A 24834-nucleotide genomic window follows, 5' to 3' on the forward strand; every position below is an offset into this window, starting at 1 on the left:
AATTAAAAAAACATTTTACTATTAAAATAAATAAAAACCTTACGATAATTCGGAGAAATGTATACCAAAGGTAAGTTAAATTGTTCAGTAATGTCAGAAAATCATAATTATTTGGTTTAAATTCTGGGACACACACAAAATAAACAACTTATAATGAGAACTCATTTCTACACCCGTCTATGAAGACTACAATGATATCACTAATCTATCATTATTTAATCTAGGCTTTTACAATATAGTTAGTACTTTCAGTCTGTCAAACAAAAAAAAGTTAGTGTTAACATCAAGAAACGAAAAGAAGAAAATATCAAAATGATTTCAAACTAGCATAGGTAAGTATTATAATTATTTACAGGGTGGATGAATGGAACAGAGAATCCAAAATGTCCGATATTTGCCTCTCATCTCACTTACACTATTTGTTTATAAATGAGAAGTGAGAGATAAAAGCAAATATAAATTATTTCAGAGTATCAATTCCAATAATTCACCTACGATTATTTTGATATCATTAAATGAATCTGTGTGCGTATCCATTTGTATAATATTAATTCTTACAAGGCTAGCATATGCCTCCGATAATTACCATTAAATATTTCTCATATCTCTCATTGCGTTCACCTATTTATAACCGAAATAACACTACCGAATGCACCATTCACACAATTTCTTCATAAGCCTTTGTTCCTCTCAGGACAAACAAAATTGATTCATATTCAATATCTACTGGAATAGTGTGAACGGCTCTTAATAACAAATGTGTTTATCATACATTCCGTAGCAAAATTATGTAACTTAACAATAAAGTAGCACTTTGGATTAGTATAGAGAGTATACATAGCTTATAGTTCTTATAATAAAATGAAAGTATACTAACTTGAAACATAATTCTAATAAATGTTCTGTGTTAGGTTTCGAGACTTGGCTAAGAAAAATAACTTTTTCGTAGAAACGGTAGCATACAATATAGTAAACATTGTAGTATTTGTAGTTGTTTGATTATGAACTAAAATTTACCTACAATCGTAACGCAAGGCCACTAAAATCCGTGCAGGGAACACGAACAATTTCACACGCGATTCGAAAGTTCGATTTGAATCCATCAAATAAACGTCAAATGCATGTGTTCTTTTGTCTCGCTACTAAACGCTAGAAAAGCTACAATCGATTTTCATTCAATCGAACGTAGCATACTGCTAATCGATAATAATTGTAAAATTATTCGTGCTCCCTACACTGCTCACAATATGTCAAAATGCAGCTCATATCACCATTAATTATCTCACAATACACAAACTTATTGAAATTCCAACTGTACGTACATACTAGCTAAGTCAATAAACATGATAGCACTTTAAACTTTAACATTATTATACGTATTTAGACTGATTCCCAGCATTTCAACATCAACAAATAATGCTTTTCGAATTCGACGCTGGTAAGCACTTTTTATAACTGTCAATCTATTGGGTAGGCAATGATACCCCACAATAATTCATTCTATTAACGTCACGTCATGCTATTTGATCACGATTTTCAAATATGTCAAATATGTAAAACTAAGGGCTGATTTTTCAATAGCCAGATAACAGTTATCTGAGGAATAATTCTGATGCTGTCGCGTCTCAATGTTCGTATTAGACTGTGACAGCAAGAATTTTATTCGTCAGATAACCTTTATCTGACTATTGAAAAATCAGCGCTAAAACAAATCAGCAAGTATGGAGTAGACTATAAAAGCTATTTCGTAATGTAATTCAATAATAACAGTACAATTTTAACAATCCGTCGCTTCGTCTTGAAAATTATATAAATCGTAATACATATATTTACTTGAGTCAGTTCCAATATAATTTGTAGTTACGTTCACTGATTCTATGGACCTTTGTCAAGTGTCTTTTCACTTTAAAAAGTTGAGAGGATAGGTCAGCTCGGATTCTGAATAGTCATTCCTCAGTATTACATATCACTGAACACACTCAATAATAATATTTACTTGATAAATATCCCATACAATTTTTTTCTATTAGCCGAAATCTGAATTTCACAATAAGGCTCCAACTCTAATATCATGCTGGGATGGCATAAGCGCGGCAAAATTCGCATAAACAAGAGAGACATAATTTTATGTGAGATACTAGCATATACTCGCCTCATGTTTAAGACACTACAAATACAGTCATAGAACCAGATATATTAGCATCTATGCAAAGACCGCCAAAGAGACCAGGTTCCTCTGTGTAGCTAGATAACGTCCAAAGACAATCCGTGTCTTTGTCATTTTATTACATCTAACTTCCAACTTTATTTAAATCTGTCGGTTTTGCTAACAATTTGTGCCAGTACTGAGTCTGCCTAAGTCTATGCCATCCCTTCCTACACACCACCCTGACCGGACAGTGGTTTACTTATCTAAGATCCTGACACTCATTCAACCATCAAAACCCTCGCTAAACCTTCCCACTCAATACCTGTAACACGTTTAACTCGTCACAGTCCTCGCGAGTACGCTCCACAGTGTGCCCGCGGCCCGAGCTGCTCGCTACAAGCCCGCCCAGAGCGGCAACGTCGCGATCACTGAGCCGAGTCTAGAGAAGAAGATGCCGCACATGATGCCTGTGACCAGCATTGCGCCGCCCATCATGCCGGCTTTAGCCGCGTTTTCTGGTGCCACCGTGCTGGAATGGGGAAATCGTTGTTGTTATTCATAAATGTATTGATTATAAAATAAATGAGATTATAACTATAAACAAACTGAGTATAAGATACAAAAGTTTAATTATAAGACATGTAGGGCTATACCACAAAACCTCAGTGTTTGTTACGGCGACTTGCACAAAAATCTAAAATCTATATATGTCTAATCTCGACTTAAGAAACGTCAGTTCATATAAATTTATGTCATCAATCGAGATTTAACACTAAATCTAGATTTAAGATCCTTGTGCAAGTCGCCCTTAGCGCTGTCAAATGCGTCACAAATCTATATCCGTTCAACATAGTTTCAATTCAACCTTTTCTTGGTATACCTCTGAGGGACAAATATAGTTTATCTTCAACGACCCAAGAGGTCGTCGGTCCAGCGGCGTCCCACGCTTCACCAGTCGGTACTCACCCGCTGACATACATCATGGCGAGCGAGCTGCAGTGGCCGGAGCTCCAGGCCAGCAGCGCGGCGCCCGCCCAGTACGCCCAGTCGCTCGTCACTAGCACCGGCAGCGTGCGCCCCGGGACCGAGTAGTTGCACACCTAGTAGAGTAGAATAGACGATTATGAAAATCTATTACAGTATAGAAATTTTTAACATATTGACATATTTGACATAAGAGCTAATATCGTTTTGTGTCTTTTTAATCAAAATATTATTGAACAAATAAACAACAGCTAAAATAAATTGTTTCATTGCAAAACTAATATGTTTTTCTAGTAAATACTTCGTTGGTATCCGCATAACATAATAGTGCAGGGGTTTACAGGCTTAGTTGCACAGCTTATTACCCTTATCGCATTACAATTTTTTTTTTAAATATAAATAAAGTAAAGTAAAATTTGAAATTATTTGAAACATATTTGTAAGCTGTACGATTTTCGACATTTTAATATATTTAGGTATTCTTATTCTTATTTGGCTTTTCTTATTCTTATTATCTTACCAGAAAGAACGGGATGAAGAGGATGCGTAGCGTCGTCAGCACGGAGAGCCAGCGCGGCCGCGGCTGGAAAACAGAGAATAAGTTAGTTAGTAGTGACCCTGATTACACAGGTCCCGGGGTCGATTCGATATTTGCTTACAGACAGATTATTTGTACTAGGGTTTTCGATGGTAACATTTATATGAAAAATTAATGTACCTATCTTTGTATCTGTTTAGAAATGGCGCATGTCCGTTTGTGGTATATCAGCCATCACATATTATTCATCATCATCATCAGCCTTATATCTCTCACTGTTGGGCGGCACAGGACAAAACAGGAGGCCTGCCTCCTGGAATGCCTCGTGTTTTGTCCTGTGCCGCTCTGTTCCACATATTATTATTAAAATTAAATATTTTTAAAAATGTCATGGTTGTTTACCCAGGGCAGCAGGCTGGCGCTGACGCAGCCCAGCATGGCCATCACGTTGAACGTGAGGAAGCACGTGATTCGCACGAAGTTGGCGCCGAGCAGGCCTTGCGTCGACACTATGTCTGTGGGGGAGATATGATATAAGGATAGATAAACGTTTATTTGACACACTGACAATAGAAAACAAAAAATACAGAAAACAGTACAATACAAAACAAACAATAACACATACTATTACTATACGGACTATAAGGCCACAGCGCTAGTTTTCAGCTGGCCCTTATAAGGTGGCCTCACGATATCAGGTTTACAAAGCTTTTATAATTTCTAGATCCGAGAGCATTAGGCGGTTTGGATATAAATAGATTGGTATGAAATGCCTCATCACGACCCATTACGTCCCCACTGCTGGGGCACGGGTCTCCTTCCAGTGAAGGAAGGGTTTAGGCCTAGTCCACCACGCTGGCCAAGTGCGGGTTGGTGGAACCCAACACAAGCAAGCTTGTGCTGAGAGAGTTGTCGGGTAAGTGGGCAACCCAACTGTCAGATGTTTTCAAGCCACCCGAAGGCCTCTGACTAGGCTTAACGACTGCTGCCGAAGCAGCAACCGGGACCCACGGCTTAACGTGCCGTCCGAAGCACGGAAGCGTCCAGAAAAGCACCACTTGAAATTGGTCACCCATCCAATGGCTGACCGTGTCAGTTGTTGCTTAACCTCAGCGATCAGTTACGATCACTGAGGCCCGCTCGACTACGGACGCTTCACGGACGATGAAATGCCTAACAAACCCGAATACAACTTTACAACACTGCAATTTTTATACACGCAAAAGATATAAATTTGATATAAAATTAAATGCAAAAATACCTACTTATCTGCCATCTTTTATAATAAAGTTGTAAATGCGATTCAGCTTTATTAAAATCTGAGTTATACTTAGAAACTTATGAACAAAAATAAATAAGACAATAATAAACAAAATACTCACTAGACTGCACAGCAGGAAACACAGCTAACGTCACGAAGAATATAATAAATATATTGTAGAGCTGCACCCACGCCTGCTTGATGATGGTTCCGTAGGGCGGTCGCGTCTTCACTGCGGAGCCCTGGGTCGTAGCGGCTAGGGCGGGGTTGACTCGGAGGGTGCGCTGTTGCAGTGTGTCGTGGTAGCGGTAGAACCTCTGTGGCAATGGGTTAGATTAGTTGAGGGTTAGGGTTGAATGTGGGGTGAATGAGAGTAAAGGTAGGTAGGGTAAGAAGTATAATAGGGTGCCTTTTCACCGAGATGTGCTATGTAGCGTATGTTGGGATAATATGAAAATGTTGTAATCTGAAAGTATTTATTGTGAAAACTATTTATTACTTTCATAGAACCAACTGTCACACAGATTACAGAGGCTTCTGGGCTTCGCGTTAGATTAGAGAAGTATTTATGTTCCATTCCAAAATCCAGATTTTTTTTATACATAACGACATGTAATTTGATACTGTTTGTCGCCATTTGTATGACATTTACCTATAAGCTATACCTACAATAAAATTGAAAAATCAACAAAAAACTCACATTCAACGGCAACGCGAAGTAAGTATCAAAACAGATCAGCAGCACGAACATGCCACCAATAAAGTAATATATAGCGGCAGTCCTGGCACTCTCACTGAACTCGTCAGTGGCCCACGACAGCAGGGTCACCAGGGTCCCACAGATGTTGGAGCCGAGCACCACGGCGCCCGTGTACTGGGGCGGCAGGCGCGCGGCGACCCCGTAGACTGAGTTCTGGAAGATCGCGTTGAATGCTGCGGAGGAGAAAGGGTGGTGAAGGTTAGGTGGGATGTGAAATGTGTTGGAGTGGAAATTCAACAAGTTAGGCGGTAGTGCCTAGTAAAGAAGGTTTAGGAACTCAATGATAAACTGGCGGATGGTTAAAGGTATACCGATTGATAATTTATAGGTATTTTTATGTAATAGGTTTTTACTCCAGAAAAAGATATAAATCAATTGAAGCCTGGGTAAAGTAATTAATGAGTTTTATTTTCCGTTTTCTAAACTCATACAACGAATTGTAATCTAAACCTAAGCCTTACCTGTATCCATATTAATATCCGATCAATGATTAAAAATTTCCCTAAATTAGAAAGTTTAGTATCATCTAGCCTTAATAAAATTCATATTATTATTATAACCGAGGCTAACATAACTGACAGTATTTCAGAATTATTTAAATTGAGAGGCTACACAATGCACACGGAGTTACGAAAAAAACTAAAAGGCGGAGGCATCATTATATATACGCTCAATCCACTTAAATTCACGCAACGAATAATTAAAACATACTCATTTGAAAACCTCATCGGCACTATTGTATCACCGGACAATATTCCCATAACACTGTGTGCACTGTACAAACCTCCTATAAAGAATAAGTCCTGTTTTATCGACGAACTGAATAAGCTTGTAAACAAACTTAGCCAATGTATAAACCTCATACTAATCGGCGACATGAACTTGGATTTAAAAATATCTAACTCTGTTACAGACTGTTACTTATCGACCCTTCACGGGCACGGCCTAGCGAGCGGAATCTCTGACTACACCAGAATTGAGGAAAGAAATGGAATAATAAGTAAATCGTGCTTGGACCACATATTCGGACGCTTCCACTCGCTTGAACCGTACACCGGAGCTATCGACACCGTACTGGCCGACCACAGAATGACTGCGATTGTATGCGTTAATAAGGTTCATGTACAGGCTGCTCCTTTGACCATTACAAAAATAGATCAGAAAAAAGTGTCGGAATATCTTAGTACTTGCGATTGGAATAAAATTAAAGATTATTATTGCCCTAACACAATTTACAACTTCATTAGAGACAATTTTAGTAATGCATATAAAAACGCCTCTTCGACGCATAAGTTCAATTCACAAAAAACTAATAGGAGTGGTGAACCTTGGATAAATAGAAGTATCAATAAATTATGTGAGCATAAAAATAAGTTATACCAAAAACTACGCAAAGACAGTAACAATAAACTACTTAGATTACAATACAATAAAATTAGAAACCGCGCAAATAAGATGTTACATCAATGTAAGAATAATTACTTTAAAAACGAATTTAAAATTAATCATGGCAACTCACGTCGAATATGGGAGCTTCTTAATAGGATTACTGGCAGAATTAAACTTACTCTAGACGAAGCCATAAAAAATAGCTTCTCCTACCTACTAACCGACGAAGAAATTGCCAATAAGTTCTCAACGGAATTCAATACTAACGTGCAAACGACTATACCAAAGTGCAAATCCCCCATACTAGATGAAACATCATATCTAAAGCCCACTAACGCCAGCATACGATTCAAAAAGGTTACTGCAGGGGATGTTCATAAAATAATAAAAACACTAAAACCTAAGAAGGCAGCAGGCATTGATGGTATTAAAACCATTGACGTAATAAATTTAGCACAAAATATATCTATCGCCATAGCCAAACTAATAAACACAAGCATACGACAGGGACATTATCCTGATGAACTAAAAGAAGGTTGCGTACGACCTATCCATAAAGGAGGTAAACGAGACGATGTAGGTAAATACAGGCCCATTACCATTTTATCTTGCATAGATAAAATTGTGGAAAAGGCAGTCTGTAAACAAATGCAAGAGTTTTATGGTAAGCATGACGTACTGACTAAACTACAATACGGCTTCCAACCTAACAAAAGTTGCACCCAGCTACTGTCGGACTTCACAGATAGCGTTAATGCCCACCTTAACGATAAAAACACGTTTTTGCGCTGTTCATAGATTATTCAAAGGCGTTTGATGTCCTAGATCATAAAAAACTATCACAAAAGCTCCACGCTAGTGGCATCAGGGGCCCACTGCTTAAGTGGTGCGATAGTTATGTCGCGAATAGGTGTAGCTATGTAAAAATTTGCAACTCACTAAGTAAACGAAGCATGGCGACCCATGGTACAGCACAGGGTTCGGTAATCGGACCCCTTCACTTCCTCGTGTATGTCAACGACCTAGTTAATGTCCTGAAGCACTGCCAGGTATATCAATTTGCCGATGACACATGTATCATATCAGCTGATCGTAATGTCAAGGATGCAATATCAAAATTACAAAAAGACTTTGACAGGCTGTGTATGTGGTCTCACGATTCTGGACTTGTCCTCAACGCACAAAAGACTAAAATGGTTCACATACACTCACCTCACATTAAAAACGACCAACTCATCGAACTGAAAGCACATAGTCACAGCTGCCTACATTTGAGGACTCAAAGCTGCAAGTGTGAGTCAATAGAGCTAGTCAAGAGCCAGAGATACCTCGGCCTCGTGATTGATGAGCACTTCAGCTGGGGTCCCCACATTGATGGAGTCAATAACAGACTACGGGCAATACTAGCCAAAATATACATCATCCGCAATAGGTTAACCTTCCATACATTGATGACGTTGTACAAGGCATTAGTTGAACCAGTGGTAGATTATGGACTTAGTAGCTTCTTCTTCTTATCGTGTCGACGACAAACTAACAAAGTCGCTAAATAATACATGCCCAGAACTGGGCCACTGATACTGCACCGCTAGTAGCGGTCATGAGCTCTTCCCGCGTACAGGTGTAGGGACACGCGGGACATGAAGTGAGGTGCACCATAGTTTGTGGCGCTTCACACAAGCAGTTCAGGTAACTGGTTGTTTAAAACCGACTCCGGTACAGATGCTTTATCCACTGGCTGGCATAGCGCCTCCGGACGTCCGCAGGACTGTGGCAAGTTCCGCAGAAAGGGCCAAAATGGACGACACACGACATCCCATGCATGGCTTCGTCCCTGCGCCGCAAAGACTTAGTAGCTACGGACGCACGTTCAAGTCATACCTCGAGCCCCTATTAAACCTGCAGACTAGAATCATCAAAAACATAGTTGGCCCTAAAATTAAAAATAAGTTCAGAGAAAACTGCAACGGCCTATTCAAGCACTGTGGTGTTCTGCCCGTGGACTTAAAATTTAAATACGTGCTTCTCAAAGAACAATTTTTTAACCAGGAAATCCAAAAGCCGATATCCCACAAAATCTTTACTCGAAAAATTGCCAATAACTTTCTCAAAATACCCAAACACAACAATTACTATGGAAAACGCATAACTGCGCAGCAAGTACCTATCATAATAAATAGTATTCCAAACGAAATCCGGAAAAAAATTACTCCCTTAAATATAAAAATAAAGTTAAAAGAGTTTTTCCTACAATCATTAGAAAATAATTAGCACCCTGTATATGTCGTCAATGTGATAAATTTTACAATGTCGGTAGTTTCTTTAGTGTGATCGCCCGTCCTGCAAGTGTAATTAAAAACCACTCTTATTACTATTCTATCAAGAGCTATGAAGAAATGAATAGTGTTATCTGCCGGCCGGCACGGTCTCGCTCGCTGTATTTTTTTGTGATCGTATGTTAAGGTGCTAGAATATTTTTGCTTATATGGCTTATACCTACTTATATTGTATGACTATGTTAATTATTACTTAAAAATAACTTGTATGGTAGATAAAATCGCATCACACACAAACCTTTGAAGGCTTATGTGGTGTTGTATACTGTTAATTATATGTACCAATATGTGTTTGTTAATAAATAAATAAATAAAATAAAATAAATAAATTTGCCAGGCAATACACAAGTGATGAAATGTTGAAAAAAATTTATTCGTTGATATGAAAAATATCAACTTAGGTAAATACTATAAAATAAAGTTCTAAGAATATCACATATTATTATGAAAAACCCACTATTCTAATGTAAGTATTTATAAAAAAGTTTGTAGCTAAACTTAGGTGCACACAAGTTTATGGACTAAACAATGCATGTGTTTTAGTAGAGCTTCAATGTACCCACTGTTAGAATATTGTGATCATCACAAATGTACTTGTGACGCCACTGCGTTGGGTAGTGGGATAAATTAAAAGCTTATTGGGATCATTTTCGATCAGAAAAAGCCAAGTCAATGTACGACCAAGATTTGAACCTTGGACCTTGGTGATACGAGTCGAAGCCTGAACCAACACGCTGCCGACGTATCAGAAGAGTTATACCAAATCACAAATCTATACCTCCGTATAAAATACAATAAATTGAAAGCGTAATTTATTTATTTTTTTCATTTAAGAAAAGGCTAGATGCAAAAAAAGTTTCTTTTAGCTCTGTTCGATATTCAATCTTTTTCAATAAACATATTTTAACGCCATCTAGTGGCCATTTTGTTAAACAACACAACAAATGGAAAAATCAATAAAATGGTTTACGGTTGATTTTTCAATGGTCAGATAAATGTTCATGTGAGAAATACATTAGTAAATAGATTATACAGGTCGTCATTCTGAACAACTTTTGCTACTTTTGAAATTAACTACTCATCAATAATAATCTAGGTATAGGACCGTTAAACATATATTTCGCGAATTTCCAAAAAATACCCCCGGAATCAACCCTATTTTACTCACTATACGATCTTTGCAATATCCTCTGCGCCAGTGAAGAACATTGTCGAATCTAGTGGATAGGTAATTCAATGGCAAATTGTATTACTATCGACTAAAATCGACAATATTTGTGATTAGCACACAGCTGCCGCTACACTGGTTCGTTATCGACGTAGATAAACGTCACTATATATCATTCGCTATAAATAAGACGCTGTCATTGGTGGAACGTGTTTTAACCGAGTTTATCGACGATGATAACAAATCCGTAAAGCGGCCACTGTACACTCTCTACATTGCAGTGTGTACTCAAAATTGCTTCTTTTTGGTCTGCACAAATTTAATCCTCATGTTCACTGACACGAAAGAAGAAGAAGAAGAAGTGTGTACTCACTGTTCATGAGCAGCACCGACGCCATGGTGAGCCAGAAGAAGGCGGGCGTCCAGGCGCGCGAGTCCACCATGGCCAGCACGATGGTCACCACGAAGATCAGCACCTCCATGCTGAGGGACCACACGATGCGGTTCGTGAGGTCGCCGCTGGAATGGAGAAGAGGTTTTTGAGATTGTGTGTGGTGGAGGGTTAGGTATATAAATTATTGTTTATTTACTGCCAGTTTCAATAACTCTATCTACCGGTGACTGGTAGTTACTTTCATACTATTTTGACACATAAAGTTACAATTTATTTGCATTCCCTAATCATTTTAACAACCTGTCAAAATCTTATGAAAGTAACTACCAGTCATCGGTAGATAGAGATATTGAAACTGGCAATTACTAAACACAATGTTACACGGAAAGTTTACATTAGGTAATAGATTAAATGCGACTATATTCAAGTGTGTTATGTGTTGACAAAAAGTTATTTCTAGTGTGAAAAATTACAACTTTCTAAATTAAAATAGGTACAGTAAATATCAAGTACCTGCTAACAATAGCTAATACTGATTTTATTAACATATAAAATAACATTCACTTTTAATATTTATAAAAAAAGTTTGTAGCTTAACTTAGGTGCACACAAGTTTATGGACTAAACAATGCATGTGTTTTAGTAGAGCTTCAATGTACCCACTGTTAGAATATTGTGATCATCACAAATGTACTTGTGACGCCACTGCGTTGGGTAGTGGGATAAATTAAAAGCTTAATCGAAAGGTATCAATGTCTATACTTATAGCATAATGATACATAATTATGATTACTGGAATAACTAATTTCTCCATAGTCGGTTAGATCGTAACCAGGGAAAGGTTGATCAATTATACGTCATCTCCATATAAATCCTTGACAAAAGTCAAGCAATAATTATTGGTTATGCGCTAACCCACTATGGCGAAATTGGCACTTAGGTATACAGTTTTACTGTAGATTTTAGACTACTTTACTAGTAATCGTGATCATATCAATTTCAAACTGCACAACAAACAAATCCTTTACGAAAAACATACTTTACAAATAGTCAATTCCACTCACCCAATCTCAACGAACACATTGAACCAACTGAACAGAAAGTTCGGTATCTGCGCCGCGGAGCCCACATACACCAAGTAGTTGTTGGACAGCTCAGACCCCTTCACCAGCTTGTAGTCCTCGAAGTAGGACTTGGCGGTGATGAACATGTTCCAGGCGGTCAGGGTGCCGAGCCCGTGCAGCATCAGTGTGAAATAGATGAGGTTCCACTTGTCTTTCGGAGGGACCAGGTCCATGGCTATTCCTGGAATTGAAAAGTATAATATATTTAATACGTAAGTTCTTAATAGTGATAAGTGTAATAATTAAAAAAACACATAAACTTATAAACAAAGAAGAGACCACAGACAGTGCTTCATCAGGCTATCACTTAAAGACGTTTACAGGGGTGTTACGAGTACAAATGGGATATAATATAATGTGAATATAATACGCTGAAAGGGAGTGACTCAGATCGTCATAGTCAACCATGGAAATAAAAAAAAAGACGGAAGGAATCTTTAGTTTGCGAGATTCCTTCCGTCTTTTTGTCTACTTCCATGTAGTCAACTATTATTTTACAATTTTGAAAAATGCATTTTTTCCTCTAATTTTAAAAGATGTGAGATTTGAGCACAGCTTTGGGGTTGGTTATGGTGATAGTACAAAGGATGTACAACAGTGCACTAACTCAAAGCTAGGATGAAGTTACACCGCACCAGTGTTCACAGTGATATTTTGTTGTGGACTAAAGTGTTTTGTAAATAGTTATTTACTTGAACTGGAATGTCACTAAAGTAACATTAGGTGGTTCGATAGCTATTACAGAAGAGAGGCAGCTGTGATAATAAGTTTTCTAAATTGAACGATTCTATTATTCCTTAGCGAATGCACAACATTACATGCATACAGTTACGAATGTGATAAAGGCACATGCCAAAATTTACTGGTAATGGTCTATTATAATATTATTTAGATATTGGCTTCATTTAGCATAATGACTTATTACCATTAATAGTCTCAAAATTGGTAATACCTTTATACATTGAAAATATAAAAATTTGCTAAATCATACGTTTAAAATTACAATAATAAATTAATCACTAAAATGTACGTACATGTAGCTAAACTTAGGTGCACACAAGCTTATGGAAAAAAAAACTTGCGTGTGTTTTAGTGGAGCATTCATATACCCATTTTGTAAATGTGGTCAGAATTATAAAAATTAAGCCACTGCGTTGGGTAATGGGATGAATTAAAAACATAATGCAAGAATCTATTCTTCCTGGTCACAATTTCTTTCAATGTTCCTACCAACCTACCTACCTTAAGATTCGGTCCTCAGCTGTCACACGCTGGCTACTTATCCAAATTATTACGACACAGTTAAGGAGTAATTTGTATTATCAATAGTTCCGGCAAATGGGGACACCATCTTATACACATAGTTGACTTTCACTCAAGTTAGTCATTTTGAACTATAGTAGGTATAATTTATCACATACATTATTATTTCTAACCAACTTTGATCCATCTTTTATTTATGTATTTATTACCCGGAAAGACAGAGAACATCTAAACATTTCAGTACCTAATTTATGCTATAGCAACATCGTATAGGAACATCGAAGCTTTATTGATCAAACAATGAATGAAGGCACATTCTGACAGTGACCTTAGGAAGGGTACTTTATTGCTTGAATTGCTTTTTTTATTGGGAGCATGTGTGTAATGTATGAATGAGTAAATTTACATTTATAATAGCAGTCGTGATGCTGGTAAGACCTACATTTTGTTCGGATTTCCAGTAGGTATATTATAAGTAATATTTTATTTATCTGATGTCATTGATATAGGAAATACAATGAAGCTCTTGACTGTGTCGATTGAACCTTTAATCGAATGAACTAATTAAAAGTTGACTTCGTCAATTGAGTAATTAATAACGTTGCCGGTACAAGGCAGAACCAACCTAATTGCCTTTTAACCCTGTCACATACTTTCTGCTTCCAATGTAATTTGATTGCAGTAGGTAACTTGAACGTAGGAAATTTATTGGTTTTTCTAACTATTCACAAGAGAGAAAATTCAATCAGTTAACAGTAAGATTATGCTTATCTTTCTTTTTATACTCGTAATAAAGATAAGCTGTATTGTTCGTTATAACTGGCCACTGTGAAAAGCCAATTTATTTTTAGAAAATTTGTACTGATATTAAGGACTATTAACCTGACTGGCGCAGTTAGGCTGGTGGCAGCCAGTAAAGTATAAGACTTTGTATAGCAGCCCGCGCACTAGGCAGCCAGGAGTTCCCATGTTTTACGAGCTGCTGCATCCAGGCTAGTGCCCGGTACGCCTTAAACTTTGTGTGTATACCGATTAATGAAGCTGTAGGAAAACAGCTAAGGGCCAGAAGAACAGGCCAGCTTATGTAAACTCAGTCAAACAATTACCTTTAAGGTTGAGCGTGTCATTGGGCAGGTTGCTGCCCTCCCACGCCGGCGTCAGCTTCACGGGCTCGTTGCGCAGGAACGGCGCCTTCTCCGTGTCGGTGCCGTCCCAGCCTGTGACAAGGAGGTGTGGTTAGCTAGCGTATGACACGTAGTAACTACACTCACGGGCAATGAAAAAGTTCCATTGAGAAAATCATCAAATTACTCCTAAACGGAAAAAACTAAGTTAATGATGCCTTCTGTAATATTTATATAAGTACATTTAACGATGCCTCAGAATATTACCCCCTAAAAACATAAATCATTTAATGGTTTTAAAGTTTAATACAAACACTCAATACAGCATAATTTGCGAGCACTCGCATAACAATTTGATAAGGGACAAGTACTCTTGCCTGGGGAATTAAATCACAACCCTTTCAGCACTGAGAGGAATTAAAAAATAATGTGGCTCGAGCTAACTCAACAACACTTTTAGATCGCGAGAGCTTGGAACAACGACTGAAAGAAAGGAATTATCGGTTTTTCTCCGAGACTATTAGAAGTGGTTTTTATAGAGCGATTAAAAATGTTTATCAAAATAAATTGGTGAATTCGTTTACACCTATGTAGTTTTATGTATGTTATAGTTTTGATTAGAATTGGATTGAAGAAAATTGTAAAGTAAGTTCAACACAAAACAGTTCATTTTAAAACAGGGCCCTGTATTTAATGGCGGCACTAGAATAGAATTTACGTTAAGGTTTTTTATAAAAAAAAACATCACCTAAAACCATTATCAACGAAAGAACGCCCATAGAATCTTCTTGTAATAATAAAAGGAATCCAGCGACAGCTAAATTGGACCAATTCGATTCATTGAAGCCCTATGGAAATTAGGACTGCACCCTTCAAATTGTTTGTGAAGTGAGACACATCTTTGGAGTCTTATGTATCGTAAATGTGATCTTTACATTGGATAGTGAAATGATAAATGGTAACAACTTGATTATTTATAAAAGGGGTCACATCACATAATCTCTAAACAAAAGTTATAGAAATAAAGTCTTATAGAATAAATCGAATTTCAACAGTGATTATTTCTCTGAAATTATGGACTAACAAAGTCATCTTAAAATAGCTCTTCTGATAGTAAATAAATACTGGTATAACAAAGTGTAGTCTATGGTCTTATTCCAAGTTCCAAAACCGATGCGTGGGCTAATGGCTTTGCGTTCGCCTAACGAGTTTTTCAACATGATGTGTTACGTAAGAGGCAAGAGCAAGAGCCTCTCGAAAGATTTCGGATTTCGGAATGTAAGCTCGCTGCGTTAGGTTATTTGTACACAAATTATAGCAAAATAGGGTTAAAAATAGCCTTTTATGTCACTGTTAATATTATAATGAATGCCTAGCGTTCTCAGTGTACGTATCCTCAAACGAAATATGAATATGTAAAACATTAAGTTCTACATATATACACAAACAACAACAAAAATGCGCTAATTGGATCTTAAAACCTAAAATATGGACTTATCTCTACTTTTCAATAAACATACCTGGTTCAGGCTCCCCATAGAAAGTTCCATATCTCTTCATTTCGATTTATTATTAAACACAACTATTAAATATTAAATTAGCGAACACAGAGCTATGAACCTGCACAAAGTTGAAGCCGCAATGGCCTGACATTGGCTTCGTTAGCAACTCGATACGACTAATATTGTCTATGGATACGTAATCTTCTCGTACATTTTATTAGCACACATTTGTTGTTAGACTTAGCTTGTTAGCATCTTAAAGTCGGCTTATGATTGGCTGATAATAATATGTATAAGTAAGTATCTAGTGGTATTTCTACATTTACAATACAAATTTTATTGGATAGGATTGTAATTAATTGCTCCGTTACAGGATTCTTAACCACGACCATTCTGAATAAGATATCTTTTACGATTCTGTTCGTGAAAAATCAAGGTGTAAGGTACAGATAAGCACAGGCATACTAAAAATATCAACATGACAACATACTCGTTGCTAGAGAGATGATTATATTTCTAGGTGATACTGATAAGTATAGGTACATTTTATACAGATAATAATTCAGGACACATGAATACATTAAAACTTCTTTTGAAATAAGTTTCTTTTCCAGACTATGCCAGTTCGCGCTAATACGGCCGAGGACAGATTCGTGACACTCCTTGGGAGAGGCTTATGTCCAGTCCAGCGGTGAACGATTACGGGCTGATGATGTTCACAGAAAAGTCCTTTTAATGACTAGATAATATCAAGAACCAAATGAATGTATTATGATGATGAATATCCTATTATAATAGTGACTCACGAGACCTATAGATGTTAAACAAGAAAAACAAACATTAGTACAGCACAGATTAGCAAGTGAACAATAGGAGCTGTTATCATTAGCACTAATTAACTGATGGTTGGCAATTGTTGTCATAACACATGCCTATTATCTCATTAACAAGATAAGGCGTAATCTTTGTGTGTTTAACATAGTAGCAGGAGGAATCTGTTATCTTTAGAGAAGTTCTATTAATAGTACCTACAGTATACCTAACTATTGGCATTATGACACCGACCGGTTGGTCTAGTTGCAGTCTAGTTATAACTTTGATTGTTGGATTTGTTGGCCTCAGGTTTGATTCCCGGCCAATGCAGTCCTACAACAAGCTCGGACATTCATTGTATAATAATAAAATGTGGGTGTATCAATGTATGGACCGATCCAGGCATGGTTTGTACGTATACTAATGAAAAGTTAGTATCGAGATGGATAAAGGGCATTATGGGTATAGGACACCTAGTTTACACCTATACCACTGAATAATAACTAGTCACTACCTATACGCAGAATTTACTTTTTTCCGTGGGGAAATAATCAAGGAAACTTTGGGTTTGCATTCAGCCGGTAATAAACAATCACTGCGTGCTAAACGTGTAGTACGATTAAAAATAAACTATTCATTTACTCGCTATAAAATTCTACTGCCCTACATTCAATTGGAGACGGAGTTTGCCACGTAAAGTAGTATTTTTATGATACAGATATTAGCATTGACTTATGTAATAATTGGTTATTAGGTTATTACAAGTACCAAAACCTAATCCGTCCATACAATTAGATCCGATTATGGCAGTCCAAATTATAAAAAATAGTACATATTTTTAAAATACTATAATGTGCATGCTTAAGCTTAGGATACGTTAGGACTATTAAAACACACTCACCAGCTCAACACATAACGTACTTAAATACATTCTATCACACATTACATTACACACTTGTACCTAGCCGTATTTCGGAACCACCACTCAGGGTTAGTGAAATAGAAAAATCTAACTAGCCAGGTGAATAAATATAGGGTTAGTTGTAGCTAGGTGTAACTGTGAAATTATTTCCTATAATTTTAAAGATTGTTAAGTATTTTTCCAACGAATTTAACTGACATTTTCAGTAGAATAATATAATGTACTCTGTGTTTTCAGTGTCAACTTAATGTCATCCAATTATTAGCTTTGAACTTTCTGTGGCCATGCTTCATATAGGCTTATGTGAGGCCACAAGCCACATCCCATGATCACAATTACCTACAACCTACAATGAAAAGCCAAATGTTAAATTTACAGGTGACGGCACTGACGGTACATATCTCTGGTGACGGTCCATACCTCGTTGGAGAAGCAGTTTTAGTCCTCTTAGCCCATACCTACGTAGGTAGGTACTACACAAACAATAACGTATCATTTGCATCACACCAAACATGTTTCACATGCGTGTCACTGGCGGCCACACATCGATCATCCAATCTGCATACAAGGGCCGGGCTATTACTTAATAGATACGATGGACATAGGAGACAATCATATGATACAGGCATACAGCTCATAGGCTACAGAGATAAGCACATGAGCAGAGGTGTGAAAAATGCATTCTTAATTTTCTGCCTTGGTTCTTAGAAAATATTCTATGCTGCCATAAACAAAACTTTTCTAACGAACGTTACTCTACTCAGTAGGTGTAATCAGGGTAGGTATTAATGATGATGTCTAACAAAGGCCAAAAGGCGGGATTACCTTATGCTCAGTTAGTTAGAGAATGCCAAGAGCACAATCTAAGTATTAGTAGGTATGCAATATAGTAAGGTGGGGTAAGACAGTCGATGGGGAAAGACACACTGGTAAAGCGGTCCACTGGTGGTGGTTACCACTTTACCAGCGTGGAAAACTAGAGAATGCTGCCTATAACATAAGCTGCTTATAAATAATTTTTACACATTAATGGTCTTCCCCGGCAACTGTTTACCCCACCTTACCTTACATACAGCGTTATGATTAGCTCAATTTTCACTGAGCAAGACTTTAGTTGAAACTTAGGCAGGTTTAGTCAAGTGTCAAATTGGACCATATTCTCGCTAGTAAATTAACTTTTGACATGAGGAAGTCCCCCTGCAAGTCCAGATTAATTTAAGCCAAAATGCAGGTACATTTTTATTAAACAGTTAAAATTCATGGAGGTTATACACGCTGGTCACTGTGCCCAAGCATTTATAATTATACCTATAGGAAACTGACCCACTTATTTATTGGATCATCGAGTACCAAACCACCGAGTCATGTGACATGAAGGCGGTTTTAAAATAAACATTTTATAGGTTGGATTAACCTAAATTAAAATAAAAATATTCAGCCATAGCGTTGTGTTTGTTTATCTAATGATAATGAGTCGATATTTTTAACATTATAGGTTCAGAGAAAATGATTATTGTCTTGCAGATACAAAAACTTTACTATTTCACCCTTCATCCTAAATTCATCAGAATCAGTCAACAACAACCAACTGGATATTATTTAACCATACCACAACACAATGTCAAAATATGCTTTTTACCCACCTTAGTATGTAGGTATCTATTCTATTCCAAAACACACCGCGTCGATACGATAGGTAGCCGAGCTCTTCTGGGACCTTCTGGTTTACGATTTACTAATATCTTATTAGAACTACAATATCAAACTTAAGCTCAATTAACTATGTATCTATACACACACCAACTCTGCCCAAAACACGCTACTAACTATCGTCGAAATCCCAAACAAAAGGATCGTGAAACGTAGCATCTCGTGCCACACATTGTGTGACCTAAAGATGGAGATAATTGAGTTTGCGAACACCCGAGTTCACCCGACCGGCCCAATGAACAATGTTTTCGTGCGTCTATTATGTAGCGTAGGTATGTATAGGTACAGTCAGCAAATATATATTGGCCACCACAGCGAAAACAGTTTTATCCCGAGTCTGATGGGTGGAAGATAGATTCATCAAATTTAATAACATTTTATCGATACTTACATATTATTTTTTAATTCACGTACCCATCACCCGTCAGTGGATCATAAAATTTAAGTGTTTGCGCTGCCTACCGCTGGGGTGGCCAATGTAATTCTTTTGCTGACTGTACATAATACAAATACATAGTTACATACTACGGGCGTAATCCTACAGTTACAGGACCAAGTCAAAAACTTGAGATGATCTTAAGCCCTACAAGTATAAGTGGACTTCAGAAATGACACATATCCGACACAATAACTAAATTAGCATAAAACAATTAACCACGTTCAAGGTAGTGTTGTTATAATAATAATAATAATAATAATTCTTTATTGCAGGTGTATACCCATAGTTAAAATTAAAAATACATTAAATTCACAAATAAGATAAAATACAATAAAATGGTCAAATTATAAAATTAAAAATACACTATAAAATAAAATGTTATTTTATGTTAAGTTATTTTATGTACTTCTGTGGTTTAGATTTACACTCGACTAAGATCTAAAACACATTTAATAAGCCGTTTGGAAGCCTCCTTTGCATGCATATTTTTGATAGTTGAGACCGTTTAGACCCCAAATCTTTTGTAAGTGAAAATTTACTAAAATATCTGTCTTGACTCGGGTCGAACAAACCCACTCAACGACAGCAGTGGCCACGGATTCTTCTACTATGAGTCATTGTGGGTCACGATACGCAAGATAAGCGCCTTGTTTCTATAAGAAACGAATCTTTGTTGTCAACACCGCATCAGAAAAAATGTATTAATACACTGTAGTACATTATAGTTCTGGTAAATAATTTAAATGTTAGGCATAACTTTTTAGAAAAGGTAAAACAGTTTTTTTCATAACAGTGCACTTGCTTGAACTCACGTGTAGGTTTTAAATGTCATTGTCATTATTACCATCTCTCCATAGTCAGGTTTTGAGTCATAATTATATTACGCTTCTTTAATTTTGGCCTCTAAACTTATACAGCTAAGGAACAACATGTTCTTTAATCATTCTACAATTTATAACTTGAACCTTGTACGATCATATTGCGGCAACAACGAACTTTGTCATTAAATATGCAAGAAGATACTATATAAATATTATATGTACTAATATGTCTTCTACACATCTCTTTGACTGTAGTCGATGCACAGCACTATAGTGCATTGAAAACAAGCTAAAGAGGGCTAAAGGGTATTTACTATACCATAGAATAATAACTGCTTGAATGACTACCATTATAAATTTTCAGTACCATTTAACGTGCAGACGACTTTACTGAGGCTAGGAAAAAACATTCATGTGTAAGGTAAATGTAGTAATAAAAAAATATAATAATACTTAAGTTGAATAAGGTCAACTTCTCCGAGACGAATTCATGATAAGATTGATAAGGCAAAACTGGTAACGAAATGCGTAGGCAAGACCAAACACAAATATAGTGAATGACAATAAAACCCATTATTTGACTAAAACTGTTGACGAGAACTACTGTGTGGGTGTTAACTTCTGAACACACAAATTCCTGTGATGAAAACTGACATCAAGATAACTAGGTAGAGAATTTGAAGTAGGTAGCTACCTTCCATAATTTCGATAAGAAGTTCTATCCTTGTTCAAAATACAATATGTAAATAAAGAATATATTTTTGCTCTATGTTAGGTAAAATTAAGGACTTAAGATTTCATTTTAGACAGCGCCTAGCTGATAACAATAGCCGTTTACTCTGTCAGCCATAAGACAAAAGTTTTGTTCAGATTTCTGGGGCATGCTCTACTTTGCCTAAGTGCTAGCATACTTTGATGAGTAGCTATTATGCAGCTGCTGTTTAGGATATAATATACTATGCATTTTACTATACTGTATTTATACTATGAATTAGTTTAATCTGTATTGTTGCACAATTTTAGAAAATGTATTAAGTAAAAGTGTGGACAGAACATTTTGCCATCCTATTGAATTTATCTTTTGCATATGTGCAGATACAACATTTTGCACGGATATACAATATTATAGTAGATGCATAAAGAAAAATAATGTACTTATTATACAGGGTTATTGGTAAGTAGACCGGATCCTTTCAGGAAGTGATAGAGGAAGGCATTTCCAGTCGATTGAACCCAATAATGCATTATCCTAAACTTAACCATTTCTAAGATATTTAATATTTAAGGTTTTTTTTTAATTTTTTGCCAAAATTCTACGCTTGAAACCGAAAATAAAAAAAACTAGCCACATTTTAATATTTTTTTTGGTTGTTTTGCATAAGTAACACCTTAATAAAGTAATTAAAATAATCAAATGTGCATTATTCGACTTAAATTAGACATAATAACTCAAAATAGTTAAACATTTTGAAAAAATATTCAAAACGCAAAAACAAATAAATTAAATTAAAAAAGATTTTCATATAACATTTTTTTGTGCACTTCAGCTTAAAAACATGGTCAACTAATAAGCTTTCAAACAAGATAATTTAATACCAAATCGATTTAGGTATCACCAAGATATGGCCAAAACAACCAGAGAAAGCGGAGAAAACTCAGTAGGAGTTTCCATACTAAAGTTAACAGGACTGAAAACAATCACACTTTTTACCGTTAAATTGGGCTAATTTTGTTAGTTTTCCTGTTGAATTTTGTCCGTCTGTGCTGGTTGTTTTGGCCATGTCTTGGTGATACCTTAATCGATTTGGTATTGAATTATCTTGTTTGAAAGCTTATTAGTTGACCATGTTTTTAAGCTGAAGTGCACAAAAAAATGTTATATGAAAATCTTTTTTAATTTAATTAATTTATTTTAGCGTTTTGAATATTTTTTCAAAATGTTTAACTATTTTGGGGTATTATGTCTAATTTATGTCAAATAATGCACATTTGATTATTTTAATTACTTTATTAAGGTGTTACTTATGCATAACAACCAAAAAAAATATTGAAATATGGCTAATTTTTTTTATTTTCGGTTTTAAGCATAAAATTTTTGGCAAAAAATTAAAAAAACCTTAAATATTAAATATCTTAGAAATGGTTAAGTTTAGGATAATGCATTATTGGGTTCAATCGACTGGAAATGCCTTCCTCTATCACCTCCTGAAAGGATCCGGTCTACTTACCAATAACCCTGTATGCTTACAAAGTGCTTAGGTACTTTGTATAAGAGGATTGTTGTAATAAGAATACTTGGTGATTAGATTACTGTTGATAGGTCCTTGGTAGAGGTAAATACCTATTGAGTTCAAGTTTGTTCTATAATATTGATGCTCATATTAATCTTTTTTAACTAAATTAATTATTGTAAGTAGATCACAGATAAGGTGACTGTATGTCTCCTCAAAATCTAGTAAGTACAGTCAGTTCAGACATAGCATACACTTTTATAATAGGCAGTTTTTTGGTCAGATGGACTAAAAAACTGCCTATTCATTATTTCAAACATTGACAATGAATGAACACAAAAGTGTAAAGCTACTTTGAAGCTGACCACACCTGAAAAAATTATTTTAACTGTTTGAGTTTCAAAGGTACCCTGGCAAGTACCTATGCAATATTGAGTAGTCAGCATTCAATATGTTAAAACACTTACCAGTGGGCCGGGTGCTGTTCTGTGGCATGACTACAGCTCTGGGGTCTGTACGTAGCAGGCTCTCGCCTTCTGGCCCTCGGTGACTCATCTCCATGGTATCACGCAACAGTCACTATCATAACCTCGCAGCTGGCATCTGCTTGATGGAGCCTTGTCAGTTGCGTTACGTCTGCAACATTTTACATTTTGCTTACTTACTCTAAGACAGAAGAAAATCGGAAACAAAAAGAGTGACCTACTAATATTATAATTATCATCTATATATTATCAAAAGAAATGCACTATTGCACATAGGTACATAGTTAAAACAAGATAAGTAGACTGCAGTATGACATGTTGATTATAATAATTTAAAAACAGAAAGATACCTTTTAATGGGTGTATATTTACATTTCTTTGCAGATCTTAAGCCTTACTGCCGGTCTAACTAAGCCAATAAAAAACAGGAAGTCTTTTCAGTTATTTATATGATATCATAATATTTGCAATATAAATGAGAACATGTCTTGTAAAGAGTGTGCCAATAATTATATTTTTCTTATAACTGCATAGTAATATTAGTAGAACTAAATGCAGGGGTATGAACGAATTTAACATAACTATTTGAATTTGGAAATGGTACAGTAGACTGAAATATCAGCCCTACAGTAAGGAAATAAGAGATAGAGCCAGTTTCGTCTGTGGCGGGCGATAGTACAAAAAAAACACATGCAAGTACACTGACACTGCCAGGAATGCAGTTCATACGATAACCACAAAACTAGATACCTATCTATCTCAACTAAAATCGTATCATCTTACTACTGACGATTTTTTTACGTAATAAATGAAGTATTTATAAGTTTTACTGTAATCAGATGCGTACAATTCATTGAGCTGGTATTTCTGTAAAAATACACTAAGTATCGCGTGGCCGCACTCCACATTTTCATTAACACCTATTCATTCTTATATTAAATAAATGTACTTACCAAATTTTTACAAGTTAGACGCGTACCTACACTGTAACTATTTATATTCTAATTCTTAGTTTTTGTTTTATTTTATTTTAATAGAAACAAAATTTAGAACACACGTGCAAAGCAACCGCCCCCACCCGCGTCGTTCGTTGCACTCACTTTTTTTTCTGTAACACACAGAATACAGATACCTAGGTAGCTAGATCAAGGACTTTGAGCTAGATACAGCAAAAACCCTTGTCATCTCATCTCACCGTTTGGCTTTGTATTAATAGCAACTGGCAAGACTCTAAAGTTATAGTTTTTCTCTTTAGCTTAACTTCTTAGATTATGTGAATATGGATGGGATAGCCTAGCCATACCTTCACAATAATCGGTGCGATGTGGGAAGCTGTTATTATTCTGAGCTTGACATCCGTTATTCTATGACTGTCAAGTGTCAAATTGGAAAAACTGCTGGGAAATTATTTTTACACCGCC

General features: G+C 36.2%; 1 protein-coding gene across 2 annotated transcripts; it reads right to left on the bottom strand.

Annotated features, from left to right (window-relative positions):
- Positions 1–24524, bottom strand: LOC105382545 (equilibrative nucleoside transporter 1). Of its 2 annotated transcripts, XM_048630534.1 has the most exons (11): positions 24367–24524; positions 23396–23564; positions 14473–14583; positions 12044–12284; positions 10959–11104; positions 5633–5865; positions 5054–5249; positions 4074–4186; positions 3654–3716; positions 3116–3249; positions 1–2678 (listed from the first exon to the last, which is right to left on the bottom strand). In XM_048630534.1, exons 2-11 carry the CDS (start codon positions 23487–23489, stop codon positions 2543–2545), a joined length of 1467 nt encoding a protein of 488 aa, XP_048486491.1. In that variant the 5' UTR covers positions 23490–23564; positions 24367–24524; the 3' UTR covers positions 1–2542. The 2 variants fall into 2 exon arrangements, with proteins under 2 accessions (XP_048486491.1, XP_048486492.1); XM_048630535.1 differs by lacking the exons at positions 23396–23564; positions 24367–24524 and adding an exon at positions 16011–16340.
- Between the last annotated feature and the right edge of the window lie 310 nt (positions 24525–24834).

This window comes from Plutella xylostella, chromosome 26 (assembly GCF_932276165.1).
Source record: "Plutella xylostella chromosome 26, ilPluXylo3.1, whole genome shotgun sequence".
In the NCBI taxonomy this organism is placed as follows: domain Eukaryota; kingdom Metazoa; phylum Arthropoda; class Insecta; order Lepidoptera; family Plutellidae; genus Plutella; species Plutella xylostella.